The following is a 15,035-nucleotide window of genomic DNA, read 5'->3' as shown; positions in this document are numbered from 1 at the left end:
TTCAGTCCACTGAAATCAAAAGAATATAAATCGGGTTGAACCTTCTTTGGGTAAGTGATGCACTCATTAGGTTACCAACCATGTCAGGAAGTGGAACAATCACCTTAACCATTTTGAGGTCAGATGCGTATAAATTCAACAGGTCAAGAAAATGGTACCTCAGCTTAAAGCCTCATTCAAAGAGTCATAGAGACGTACACCATGGAAACAGAGCCTTCGGTCCAACTCAGCCATGCCGACCAGATATCCCAACCCAACCCAGTCCCACCTGCCAGTACCCGGCCCATATCCCTCCAAACCTTTCCTATTCATATACCCATCCAAATGCCTCTTAAATGTTGCAATTGTACCAGTCTCCACCACTTCCTCTGGCAGCTCATTCCATACAACACACCACCCTGTGTGTGAAAAAGTTGCTCCTTAGGTCTCTTTTATATCTTTCCCCTCTCACCCTAAACTTATGCCCTCTAGTTCTGGACTCCCCCACCCCAGAGAAAAGACTTTGTCTATTTATCCTATCCATGCCCCTCATGATTTTATAAACCTCTATAAGGTCACCCCTCAGCCATTGATGCTCCAGGGAAAACAGCCTTGGCCTATTCAACTCTCCCTATAGATCAAATCCTCCAACCCTAGCAACATCCTTGTAAATCGTTTCTGAACCTTTCAAGATTCAATCCACATTGTCTACGTGTAAGTATTTTTTCAGCTGTTGCAGATTTTTTTTGTCAGGAACAGCAGCACAGGATTATTACAAGTAATAACAGAACCTATTCCTCAGTTTTCCCTAATTTAGTTTGTTTTGAAGGTTGTTAAAGGCATTTACTGATGGAGCAAGAGAGTACAAAATTAAAGAGGTTATGCTAAGCCTTCATAAACTACTTGTCAGATGTAATTGGGCTTCTGTGTCCCACACTTTAGGAAAATTTTAATTGCTTGGTCAGTTACAGGACAGACTTACTGAAACAGCACTAAGGGTGGGGCAACCTCTGTTAGAATGACAGACTAGAGAAATACGGATTGTCCTTCTCAGGGCTGAGAAGTTACAAGGATATTTGATAGAGATGTTCAACTCTTGAATAGGCTTGACAGAGTCTGCAAAGAGATTTTTTGATTCTCCTAATGGTAAAAGGCTTCAAGCATGGTGGACAGATTTAAAATAAGTTGCAAAGAACTCGAGGTAGTGTGAGGAAACACATTATTAACCTGTTGTCATTCTCTGAAATTCTCATTTAATGTTATGCTTTTTCATACATAACATTCACCTTTTTGACTTTACAATGCAAATTTTGTTATAAAATAATTTTCATGCACAAAAATGAACTTATTACAAATATATGATCTGCATTAACACTTATGTGTATATTTCCCACAACTAGTTATATTTATATTGGCTTTTTTTTTATGCCCAGCCAACTGCATATCTTAGTCTACTTGAATTATGATGCTTTAGTGCCTTTCGTTTGCATCAATATCACTGTAGATAGATAGCAAAGTCAAAAATCACACGACACTGGTTTATAGTCCAACAGGTTTATTTGAAACTGCAAGTTTTCAAAGCCCCTGCTTCTTCCTCAGGCAGCTTATAAAAGAGAACATATCGGACACAAAACTTATAGTAAAAGATCAAAGGGTCATACAACTTATGGGAACGCATTGAACAAACTAGCTAGTTATTAAGTCTTTTAATCAGTTTGAATAGAGATGCAGGTTTCAATTGATTAATATGTAGATCCCTGCCCCAAGATAACTTCAGGTTTTATCAGAATAGAGGTGACACCTAAGGTCAGACAATGCATTTTAGGTGTGAGGCCATGTTTCAAAAATAGGAATTGTGTGTCCAATGCAGTCTCTCTCACCAGCTTCCTGAGGAAGGAGCAGGTCTCCAAAAGCTTGTGGTTTCAAATAAACCCTGTTGAACTATTACTCGATGACCTGTGATTTGTGACTTTGTCCACCCCAGTACCTCCACATGATTGATAGCAAGACAATGGTACAAAAATGACCCCATTGCAGACTTTAGTATACAAGAAAAGCAACTATAAGGCAGCTTGAATAATCAAATCAGCTACAAAAGCATCAAACTGATGATTATTTCTTATCAGTTTTACAATGAGAAGACAAACAATGAGAATTAGAGCAATGATGAATTAATTTAATTATAACAGAATCTGAATGCACTGAAGCGAACACAGAACATATGCTGAGTCAATATCAGCACACAGATTGTGCACTCAAGCTCGCTTGTGCAGAGCCCCAGGGAATGTAATAATGAAGCAGTACTTGTTCAGTATATAATACAGCTTTTGCATTGCTTCAAATGGATTGTTGCATGTTGGAATAAAATTCTAGGACCTTGAATTTGCAGAGATTTTGTTTACAACTATTGATTACTTTGCATCCACACAAATACAAATCTCAACATTGCGTCTAACATTTAGAAAAATATCAAAACATTTTGTCATGTATTGCATTATATCAATACCTGATCTTGTGTTGGTACACCCAATTTATTACCCTCATTTATATTAAACTATATTATCAAAGATGTGTAGCGAGAAGTAAATTTGAGAAAAGGGTTAGAGGAACAATGATGTTTAAGGTTAAACTTATTGCACTTTATGGCAAATGTTAGGATTTGAGGTTTGAAGTCAGTAGTGTTTCCAAGGTTCAGTACTAGGCATATTGCTTTTTTAAAAAAAATAACTTCCAGATTACACAGTAACGTTTCAAAATCTGCCAGTTATACTAAACCTTGAGGTGTGACAAACAAAGAGAATGATAATGTTTGCAATTGAACACTGTTGTGCTAATAGAATGGTGGAATGTAATGTAGAGGGGTTTAAAGTTTGATATTTTGACTGAAGGAATGCAAAAAGGCAACATATATTTACTGTCACAGTTCCTAAGAGTATACCAGAAAAGAAGGAACTGGAGAGGTGGTGTAGGGTTTTGAAGTTAACATGACATACTGAGAGAGCAATTATCAAGATATATGGGATCTTACGTTTCATGAATAGAGGTATTGAGTACAAAGGTATGGAAGTTATGCATAAATCTCTGAGTAGGCCACAACTACAGTACTGTGTACATTTCTGTCTAACTCTTTGGGAAGGATGTGAAGCTCCATGAAAGGGTAGAGTTAAAATTTACCACAATGCTTTAAGGATAAACAATTTCAGTTAGAAGGCTGGGATAGAGAACTTGGGACTGATTTCCTTGGAGCATTGCAGGATGAGGGGAGATTTAATAGAGGTATAAATGTCAGGCCTAGGTAAGGTAGACATAGCTGAGCTCTTAATTTGATGGTACCATGACAGGGGAACACAGATTTAAAGTTTTGGAGAAGAGGTATAGATAGGAATGTGAAGGACTTTACTTATGCAGTAAGTGGTAACGGCCTGGAAATCATTGTCTAGTAGTGCAGTGGAAGCAAAGATGAGCAATGATTTAATGGCAATTGGATAAACATGTGATGGAAATAAACTTGCAGGGCTAAGGACAAGATGCGGTGAATATAGACTGATTAGATCACGCTCGAGAGCTAGCATGAACTTCATGGGTCAAATGGTCTCCTTTTATGTCATAGTCACTTTATGGGCTGTATTTAATGGAGGTTATTGGCAGGGAGGTCAGTTGAGGGGTGTTGCTGGTTGTATCAGATGCCAATCAGAACTTAACTAGATAGCAGCAAGCTTTCCTCGGGATCAAAGTACCAACGAAAGAGGCCAGAGGTCTACTGAACAGCAGTGCCTCCAGGATGGCAGTTGTTGTCCTTGGTACTACGCTAACCCAAAGTCTGGAATCATCACTGGTTCAGGCCAGAAGTGAATGATGGTGAGATGGATACTGCAGGGATGGGGAAGCAGAGTGAGTGTGGAAAGGAGATGGTGGTAGCAAGGTTTGGCCAGAGGGGTGGGGTCTCTACCTGCCACCCTCCCACCTGATTAAAATATCCCCACAGACAAATCTATCACAAGAGAGAACATTGAATTCTGCCCATCACACCTCTTGTTAACAGCTGACTCTTTCAAATTTATGCCTACTACATAACAGCAATGAGATGCCACTATTTTGCTGCATGGTTCAAGTACAGATAAGTCAATTTAACAAGAAGCCTACTTATTTTGTCTGCTTCGAGAAGTCAGGGAAATCTTGAAGCATAATAGGTAGTGCCTCTACCTCTGGCCCAGAGCCTCTGCGTTCAACTGATGACTCAGTACTTCATGACCATGGAAGGTGTGTCATAACAAGGCCAAACAGATTTACTATCAATTTGTAAATCCTCCTAATTTGGCAGGTGGTAAGAGTAAGAGAAAGTCCTGGTCATCCAGAACCAAGTGGTTGCAGCAGCATGACAGCTTACCCCGTTAACAGTCTGAACACTCACCCATATACTACCATTGCTACTTCCCTTCCTGGCATTGCTGAGCTGAAACAACACTTACTGGTATGGTAGCAAAAGATGTCTCCCTTTGCTAGGTGTCAAAGTTTAAGTTGGAAAATGGTATAATTTGGCAAAATTCCGTACACCAGACTGTTGCGTGCATACAATGTTTAAAGGCTTTAACCGTTCATTTGTTTGAACTTAGAACACGACAGATGCATTATGCAGATAAATGCTGTTTTAGTTGGTTTCAACCTGTGCTGCAAACCAACTGTTTGATTATGGGTTTATTAGCAACTACAATCAATATTGCATTGTTACAGAATTGCTGCTGATTGTTATCCAATAGGTGACCAGGGCTAGCCAATTTCGTTAAGAATAAGTTTTAGGTTTAGAGGATGGAAGAAACAGAGGCTTTTTCATACCAACTTTTCAAACACAGAGAAAAACGAAATAATGAAAGATATGGAAAACGGAAAACTATTTCTCGATGAGTAAAGAATTCGCACTTCTTTGCCACAAGTTTTATGGTGGCATAAAGCTGCTCACTTATACACTAATGCTGAACTTATAACACATATAAAATGCAAATAGGAGTCAAAATGGTCGATAGATGGCAGTAGCACAAAGCAGGCTCACATTGAATTGACATTTTTTTCCCATTAACTTTGAAAGTTCCACGAAAATTTTAATTTCTAGCTAAGTAAAAGGGACAACAGTTCTGTGAACTTCAGTGGAGAGAACACCGGCTGAGGATTTATTTCAAGCCTGCTTTGCTTCTGGTACAGTTCATTTTCACTCCCTGTGACTTGGATTCTGATGTTAAGTGGTGTTAGACATTCTCCTCAAAAATATCCAAAGTCACCAGTGTCCATTTGGGTTTCAGGCTGCCCTCTACACAATAAGATTAGATTAGATTAGATTCCCTACAGTGTGGAGACAGGCCCTTTGGCCCAACAAGTCCTCTGAAGAGTAACCCACCTAGACCCATTTTCCTCCGACTATTGCACCTAACACTATGGGCAGTTTAGCTTGGCCAATTCACATGGGGTTGAAGGAACATGGGTGATGAACTTCAGGGCAAAGGAGACGACCTGGGGGCATCAATGTGGACTTCACCAGTTTCCTCATTTCCCCTCCCCCCTCCTTAGTTTAGATTAGTGTGGTGCTGGAAAAGCACAGCGGTTCAGTCAGCATCCGAGGACCAGTAAAATCAACATTTCGGGCAAAAGCCGAATGAACTGCTTTTGCCCGAAACGTCGATTTTACTGCTCCTCGGATGCTGCCTGAACTGCTGTGCATTTCCAGCACCACTCTAATCTAAACTCTGGTTTTCAGCATCTGCAGTCATTGTTTTTCCCCCCACCTTACCCCAGTTCCAAACTTCCAGCTCAATACCATCCTCATGACCTGTCCCACCTGACAATCTTCTTTCCCACGTATCCGCTCCACTTTCCTCTTCAACCTATCACCTTTCCCCTTCCTCCATCCACCTATTGCATCTCAACTACCTTCTCCACAGCCCTACCCCCTCCCATTTATCTCTCCACCCTCGAGGTTTACAGCATCACTCCTGATGAAGGGCTCCTGCCCGAAACATTCATTTGCCTGCTCCTCGGATGTTGACTGACCTGTTGCTTTTCCAGCACCACTCTAATCTTGACTCCAATCTCCAGCATCTGCAGTCCTCACTTTCGCCCAGTGTAAACCCTGCTTCTGGGTTGTGAATACTACATACTACTGCAAAAAATGTCGCGTTGCCTTAAAAAAGTCTTGGTTTGGTAAGGGCCCATATGGAGCCCATCTTTGGAGCCAAGTAGAATCCTGTGGTGGACCTATGGCACTACAGGTAGTGGCCCTACCTCTGCACGAGAAGTGCCTGTTCAAGTCCCACTCCAGGGTTTGAAACTTAAGGAATGTGTTCATAAGATAGCCAAGCAAGTCAAGGTGTAAATGCTTCCAACATATGTTAATAGCAGGTTGCGAGAATGAGAGATTTCTAGCCAGCCATATTTGGAAGGCAACTGCGAACCAGTGCAGTACTTTGTCAGGCATTACCATGGACTAACACAGAAATCCAGGGGCCCCCAATGCTCTTTCTGGGCATGATACCTGGAAAGTGAGAGTTTTTTGAGGGCATTTGCAAGACTTTTCAGTGACTGGTGCCCTGACTTAGGGTTCCAAAGATACACTTTGGATTGTACTGGTGATGTTATTCATCAAAAAATCCCTAGCACATAAACCAACAACATAGCATTCATAAGTGGGCTATGACACTGAAATTAGTTTATCACATTGGTTTACACAGTGTGACAAATGGTTTATGAAGCAAAACTATCACAATAAAGTGGACAAATTATTATTACGAGTTGATTCTCTGGGACATTGCTTATGAGCAATATCATTTGTGCATGTCCCTCTTTTTGTTTTCTTACCGTGTCTGCTATTTTGCGAAGGATGAGCAATTCTGATAAAGAAGAACAGACATAAAGTGCCCAAGACCCAAGTCTTGCTTACAAAAGGGAGAAGACCTGGTCTACATAAGTCAGAGATGCTGAACAAATCAAATATGCAGCGTCACGTTAAGTCTGACAACTGGGGGAAAGAGTAAAGATTCGTGTCACACAAGGCAGGATGCACATATTGGTATGCATAACTAGAGGGCAGCACAGAGAAAACACCTCTTAAAGCTGGTTGTTTATCATTAAAACATTGCTCCCTGTGTCAATCTGGGAATTTGAAACTCAGAAGTTGGCCATATGTGTCAAAATAAAATTGGATGGCAAACGCAACAAAAGTAATCAGAAATTTAGATAGCTACATTCAGAAGAGTGAAAAAAACAAATAAAAGTTCAAATGGTTGCCTTGCAGAATTATTTTTGAGATGATTCAATGATTATCCCTTGGTCTGTACGTGGTCATGTGATTGGCATGAACCATTTAGCAAAGCTGAAGGCAATACATAATTACAGAACTATGTAGTCTTTTAGACACAAAACGCTTAATTGTGCAGATGCAAAAGTTATATAATGCTCCAAAATTTGATTATTATCCAAGGAGAAATGAATAATGTTTTTGTAAACTAAAGATTATTTTGTTTAGGAGAATTTGGGTCTATATTTGTACAGCATATGCAGATTGAAAGATACCAACTAATTTACTGTGTACCAATTACTGAGTTGTGCAAATAAATATTCTTTGCAATTTATCTAAATCATTAGCCAAAGCATTGCTTTTATCCAGCCTGAATCAATCCATCATATTCATTCAGTTTACATTAATTCTTTGATCTCTTTTGGTATTAACCCAGATTTGGTATTAATCTGGTGTACATAATTCTAGTTCCGGTATAACAGGTCTCAGATGTCATATAGACTCTGTTGGCAGAACACCAAGCATGAGAAGAACAGTCAAGGAGATAAAAGAATAATTACTTATGGGCTTTGCTGTGAAAGAATTCCCAGCTGAAATGCAGTCTTTATTGAAGCTCTTTCATATGAAAAACCTCATTCCATGGACTCAGCTATTTCCAGTTTCCAGTCATGCAACACAAGATTGACAGGCAACAAGGCATAACTGTGCCATAGACTTGACGCAAAAATACAAACGACAGCATATGGTACAGAAACAGGGTTGTACGTACTGGTACAGCACGGCTGCACGCCCGCTCACAGAAACCAGTACTTACAGCCAGATCATCTATTAGTTTATCTTCAAACGAATGCTCCTCGGTGTCAATCCAGGAATTTCTATAACTTTCGATGAAGAGGTTAGATGCACGGTGCCTGAGGAAGGGCAAGAGTGACAATAGGAGGGGTTGGGAATAAAGACATGATTTTAGTGGTTACACTATCTTATCACACAACTGTTAGAGATGGAATTGTACAATTTTGCTTACCTGATAGGTCAGAAAAACATGGGAATTGGTAAATAAAGACCAAAATGTTACTATATTAACCTACTTGTCTTTATATATCAGCATTTCTCCACAACAGATGACTATATCTGCTAGGAGGTACCAATTATATAAAAATTAAGTAGGTTATGCATGCAATTTTAAAAATCTGGTCATTTTTATTATGTAGGCAAATTGCCACATTTATAGAGTTGACCTTGAAATTACACTACCTGAATATAACTGTATGCATTCACATGAAATCATTCCTATAGTCACTTTAAAGGTGGCATTAAAGCTTGTCAATATTCAATGTGCAATCTCAAGGCTGGAATATGTTACTATTGATAAAAACACATCAGATCTGTATTTTGTTGTCAGGTTATAGTTCACTGTGACCAATTGGATTCCGTTTAGAATCTCCATTTATTTAGTGATTTCTTTTTGAAAAATCACTCCTTCCAGATTTAGCTAAGCCTCCTTCTTCTGTTTGGTGAAACTTCATCTGATAAGCTTTGGTCAATCCTCCACATTCCTCAAATGATCCACACTCTAATTCTGTCTCAATGGAATGCTGATTAGCTTGTGCTTACTGTTGACATTATAGTTCAGGAATAATGGGTATTTTCAGACCTCCAATTTATTGCTCTGACCAATCAGGTACTGCTCAAATTGTACAACATGCTTGTCAATGGACTATTTGTACTTGCTAACTCCAAGATTTAGTGTCAATGGCGATCACGCAAAGCCAACGTTACCATCAGTAGGTACACTAGACTTGCAAAGTCCGATTTTTCACACGCTCTGCGAAGCCACAGTTTTCGATAGGCGTTCATGAAGTAATAGCTAATTTTATGTCTGAGAGAAGAGGATAAATTTTCTACATTCAAGTCTTTCTGAGCAATATAATTGTAGAAGTTACTTGAGATACCAACATACATCACAATCAGACATTAACAAAAAAGGTACTTAGTTAAGTATGATTGATCTTTTTCTATACACTGACTAGACAAACAACAGAAGTTATATAACTGACATTTATTCTCTTTGCTTGTGCAGTGTTCCCAAGCTCAAATTCCTTTGGCATTAAAAGCAAGGCCAACCTGAAGACTGGAATATCTTTTTTGTTATAAGTTTACTATACATGTTTTTCAGCTAGAGTAAGTACTCTGATCAGCATACAGTCAATGACCTACATTGTGCAGCAATGTATTTTACAAATTTGGTTGCAAAACTGCCTTTTCAGAAATCGGAATAATTTTACCAAGCTGCTGAAAATATTGGCCAAAAGATAGACCTGCTAACACCTTTGTTAACCAGAAACCTCCACTTCTTCATGATCAAGTATATAGACCACTACAAAATTGTGACCTGGAAATGGACTCCTGCTGATTACAACTTCCCAGCACATCAAAAATGAATTAGAGATCCAATATTGGATACACTTTGGGCCCCTTTATTCAGCCGCAGGGAGCAATCCTCCATTTTAATGTGTATTCTGTGAACGCACATCTGAAATGTAACATTCCTAACATTACATTTTCAGTTTCTCTTATAGCAGACTGGCCAGTTGCTGAGGAGTTGGTAGGAAACAATCTTGAATGTTACACACACAAAAACAATCGTTGCACTTTCTCCAAGCTACTGAATTAAAATGCTAGACAGTTCATCCACAAACAAAACTAAAGGAGATTAAACATATAACGCTGTATATCTCCTAACAGTGCTAGATGCCTTTAATTTTGGTTTTGTTTTGCTTTTTTGTCTTTTATGCCAACATATTCAAGCTACTCTTAAGTTTCTGCTTTTGATTATACTTAGAGCATTTTTTGTTTGTTAAATCAGCTAGCAACAGGTTTCACTTGGCAAAACGTATGCACTTTTTGAAAGGCTGTTTCTCGTAAATATCTTTTAGTTAGCCTCTGACAATCACAGAAATCTTTTTTATTCCAATGTCTTTGATATGGTTCATTTAACCTGCATAAGAACTTAAAAACAAAAAGAAAAGTTAAATGTAATTTAAAGTGGCATACAGATCAGCTGCAACTGCAAACATAGCGATTATTGATCATGTAATAAATTCAAAGGGATTGAAATTCCACTCCCCTGCTGTGGCAAAGGTGTACAGCTAGCCAGAGAAGAGCAGTTTACAAAGAGGAAAGGGAGTTCTTAATGGGAGAAGGTGAAACTTCTTTCTGCCACCTCTCATCAAGCTGAAGCATTCAGGGAGAGACAGTCTAAAATTGTGGGAATTCAAATTCAAATTCAAATCTTACCACACAGCTGAGAGAAGTTTCAATAATTAAATTACATTTTGACATCTCTGCTCTAGGGGGCAGTGAAGGCTCGGCCATTGTGTATATCCAAGAAAGGGATTAATAGTTTTCTAGATATTAAAGACATTAAGGGATATGGGGAGAGTGCAGGATGATAGCATTGAAAAAGAAGATTGGTCATGATCTACTTGAATGGTGGAGCAGATTCAATTGGCCAAATAGTCTATTCCTGCTCCTACTTCCTATGTTTACTTCCTCTTTCGGTTGTTCTAGAGTCACAAATGACACACTATAAATGTTACCACTTACGTTCTAATGAGTAGAGGTGCATATTTCAGGATAGTCAGTATACTTTTGTACTGGGGCAGTTGTTCTGCACATCCACATTTTCTCTAACACCTGATAGTCACTTGAAGCCCAAACATCCTAATAACACAGCATGAAGTTGTCAAACAAGTATGAGTTAGCTCTGAATTATTTCAGACCACCTAGAAGTATTTTATACCAAATACTTCAGTCATCATAAAGAATATGATTTTGATGCTGTGCTTATATTATGATCTGCAGTAATAGCAGGTATGAATAAGAATAAACAAGAAACAAAATTTCTGGAAAAGCTCAGCAGATCTTGCCACATCAATGGAGAGAAAGTAGAAATATCATTTCGGCTCAAGTGACCCTTCTTTAGAACTGAGCTTTTCCAGCAATTTGTTTTTGTCTCTAATTTCTGACATCCACAGTTCTTTGGGGTTTTTTTTTAAATGAACAATTATAATTCAGTAAAAGGCACTCATCTCACATAATATTGATAAAAAGCTATTCACAATACAAGTTTTACTTAGAAATGCAATGTTCACACAAATTAAAAATTGTTAAAAGAAACGTTAGCTTATCAAGGTTTATTCAACTGCTAAAATGAATTTTGGAAAAATATGTAAGGTTAAATCATTGGGAGGAGAGCATTATAATTTTACAAATCTGTTATATTTTGGTATCAGTTTCTGCCCAACTCAGTTATATTGCAAGTGTGCCAACACCAAATAGATTATTAATATTTATCAGCTCTAGAACGTAATTTGCTGTTACTAGGAACACATTATACTAGGAACACATTAAACATCACCTGCTTGGAAGATGGAAAAAACCCCACAAAATATTTGGCTAGATTTAGCACACCTACGTCGTCAATGAGTAAAAGAAAGTCTAATACCAGCAATTTAAAACGGTGTGGCATGATTTCTGGAGGGGAAAGTACTGTTTTTTTCTGATTCTGTACTGCCTTGCATGACAGCTTACCTTGGTAAGTTATACAGTGGAGTCATTCTGAAACATGCTACCACAGCTCTTCTGCGCTGCTTAGACAACAGCTTGTACCAAACCATCTTCTTGGACTTGAAAGGATGTTCGGTCTAAACAACATAAAAAAATTCCAATATTTGGTCAAATGACAGATTATGTAAAATACATATGTGCTTGCTGAATGTGGTAGCCTTTTAATGCAGTTTCTACCACGTTAGATGTAGAACTAGCGTGACTTAATGGGCTACATTTGAAACCCATACATAATATTTCATTTAATTAGATGGCAATATGATATTGAAGTTCTATCTTACTATTCTTACTTTTATGCTCAGGATTCTAGAGAGATTGAATTGCTGAAGGAGCTTTTAGACTAAGAAAAGACTTGGTGGTGATATCACTTTCATTACTGGAAGGTAAATGCAATGCTGTAACATCCTGGAATGGCAGAAGGTAATTTATATTATATGAAAAGATACAACAAGCTAAATTTTTAGCCAATTCAGTTCAACAAGCCCTTACTTCTACCTTCATGAATTAGCCACTCCCTTCACAAAATCTAAGTAAGTTAGACAAGTTGTACCACTTGACCACCAAAACTAAAAACAGAATTAAGAATATTGTCCTTCAGTTTTACAGGGCTTTATGTAAGATTGCACTTGGAACACTCTATGGTTCTGATCACCATATTTAAGGAAAAGTGCAGTGAAAGTTCACTAGATTGCTCCTGGGATGTGAGGATTGTCCTTTGAAGATAGGCTGTGTAAACTGGGTCTGCGCTCTCTGGAGTCATAAAGAATGATATGTGACAGAGTCAGAGTTCAACTGTACAGGAAAAGGCCCTTCAGTCCAATGGTTTTGCATCAAACAAAACAAGCACTTAACTATCCTAACTCCACTTTCCAGCACTTGGTCCTCAGCCTCATATGCCCCAGGCATCATAGTTGCACTCTTAAATACTTCTAAAACGTTGAGAGTTTTTGCGGTGGTGCAGAGGTGTACCGTAAGTAGACGAGCTGTGCTATGATGGCACTGACGATGGTACAGTGAGGCTTGCACACCAGATGCTACTATCCATGGATGTGAGGTGCGAGCTGCCATCGTCTGGACTGCTCTTTGAGACACTGTTGCTGGGTGTTCAAGATGGAACAAGCAGTGAGATGAAGTCACTCTAATCTTTATGCTGGTAATTCTCAGCATCTGGTTTCTATCCAGTGTGTGATGAGACTAGTTAGTAGTTAGGGTGATAATGAGCAACAATCCCCATTAATACACCTCTCATCAGTCACTGGTGAAAATCTTACCCTGCAAACTCTATTGGAAAATATAATTCATTGCTTATGACATTGAGAAAGACCTCACTCGACTTCTCATACAAAATTCCCACATTTCTTACTATTGCATGCAGTATTCCAAATATGGCCAAATCAATTTCCTGTACAGCCGCAACATGACCTCCCAAGGAACTATGAACCTGCAACCCAAGGTCTCTTTGTTCAGCAACATTCCCCAGGACTTTACCATTCAGTAGTTAGGTTCTGCCCTGATTTGCCTTTTCAAAATCACATTTATCTAAATTAAATTCCATCTGTCACTTCTCAGCCCAAAGGCGCAACTGATCAAGATTAGAGTGGTGCTGGAAAAGCACAGCAGCTCAGGCAGAATCTGAGGAGCAGGAAAATCAATGTTTCGGGCAAAAGCCCTTCATCAGGAATAGAGGCAGACTGCCTGCAGGGTGGAGAGATAAATGAGAGGAGGGTGGGGGTGGGGAGAAAGATATATTTCCCTCCCCACCCCTTTCTGCCTTCTGAAAAGACCGTTCCCTCCGTGACTACCTGGTCAGGTCCACGCCCCCCCTACAACCCACCCTCCTGTCCTGGCACCTTCCCCTGCCACCGCAGAAATTGCAAAACCTGCGCCCACACCTCCTCCCTCACCTCCATCCAAGGCCCCAAAGGAGCCTTCCACATCATCAGAGTTTTACCTGCACATCCACTAATATCATTTATTGTATCCGTTGCTCACGATGCGGTCTCCTCTACATTGGGGAGACTGGATGCCCCCTAGCAGAGCGCTTTAGGGACATCTCTGGGACACCCACACCAATCAACCCCACCACCCTGTGGCCCAACATTTCAACTCCCCCTCCTACTCAGCCGAGGACATGGAAGTCCTGGGCCTCCTTCACCGCCGCTCCCTCACCACCCGACGCCTGGAGGAAGAACGCCTCATCTTCTGCCTCGGAATACTTCAACCCCAAGGCATCAATGTGGATTTCACCAGTATCCTCATTTCCCCTTCCCCCACCTCACCTAGTTCCAAACTTCCAGCTCAGCACTGTCCCCATGACTTGTCTGGACTTGTCCTACCTGCCTAGCTCCTTTTCCACCTATCCACTCCACCCTCCTCTCTGACCTATCACCTTCATCCCCACACCCATTCACCCAGTGTACTCTTTGCTACCTTCCCCCACCCTCCTCCCTGACCTATCACCTCCATCCCCACCCCCATTCACCTACTGCACTCTATGCTACTTTCTCCACACCCTCACCCTCCTCTCATTTATGTCTCCACCCTGCAGGCACTCAGCCTCTATTCCTGATGAAGGGCTTTTGCCTGAAACGTCGATTTTACTGCTCCTCGGTTGTTGCTTGAACTGCTGTGCTTTTCCAGCACCACTCTAATCCACAGTCTGGTTTCCAGCATCGGCAGTCCTTGTTTTTACCATCTGATCAAGGTCCTGTTGTACTCTGTGATAACCTTCTTTGCCACCCAATATACTTCCAAATCTTGCTATCATCTGCAAACTTATGAACTACATCTCCTAAGTTCACATCCAAATCATTTATATAAATGATGAAAAACAGTGGACCCAGCACCGATCCTTGTGGCACACCACTGGTCACAGGCCTCCAGTCTAAAAAGCAACCCTCCAGCACCACTGTCTGTCTTCTACCTTTGAGCCAATTCTAATTCCAAATTACTAGTTTTCCCTGTAGTCCATGTGACCTAATCTTGCTAATCCATGTGGAACCTTGTGAAATGCCTTTCTGAAGTCTATGTAGACCACGTCCACTGCTCTACCCTCATCAATTCCCTTTGTTATTTCTTCAAAACCTCAATCAAGTTAATGAGACTCTTCATGTGAATCAGGGAGCTATTACCTATATCTGCCACC

General features: G+C 39.9%; 1 protein-coding gene across 9 annotated transcripts in view; it reads right to left on the bottom strand.

The window, feature by feature from the left end:
- Positions 1 to 15,035, bottom strand: part of LOC132836584 (ryanodine receptor 1-like) — a 402,705-nt gene that overhangs the window by 83,802 nt on the left and 303,868 nt on the right. For all 9 annotated transcript variants that reach the window (XM_060855950.1, XM_060855954.1, XM_060855953.1 and 6 more), the window contains 2 exons: positions 11,855 to 11,967; positions 8,076 to 8,172 (listed from right to left, as the gene is read on the bottom strand). In XM_060855950.1, coding sequence (XP_060711933.1) covers positions 8,076 to 8,172; positions 11,855 to 11,967 — 210 coding nt within the window. The remainder of the gene's footprint in view (positions 1 to 8,075; positions 8,173 to 11,854; positions 11,968 to 15,035) is intronic.

Source organism: Hemiscyllium ocellatum, chromosome 47 (genome assembly GCF_020745735.1).
Source record: "Hemiscyllium ocellatum isolate sHemOce1 chromosome 47, sHemOce1.pat.X.cur, whole genome shotgun sequence".
Taxonomy (NCBI): domain Eukaryota; kingdom Metazoa; phylum Chordata; class Chondrichthyes; order Orectolobiformes; family Hemiscylliidae; genus Hemiscyllium; species Hemiscyllium ocellatum.
Note: the sequence above shows the minus strand (reverse complement) of the source record. Positions and strands in the feature narration are given on the sequence as shown.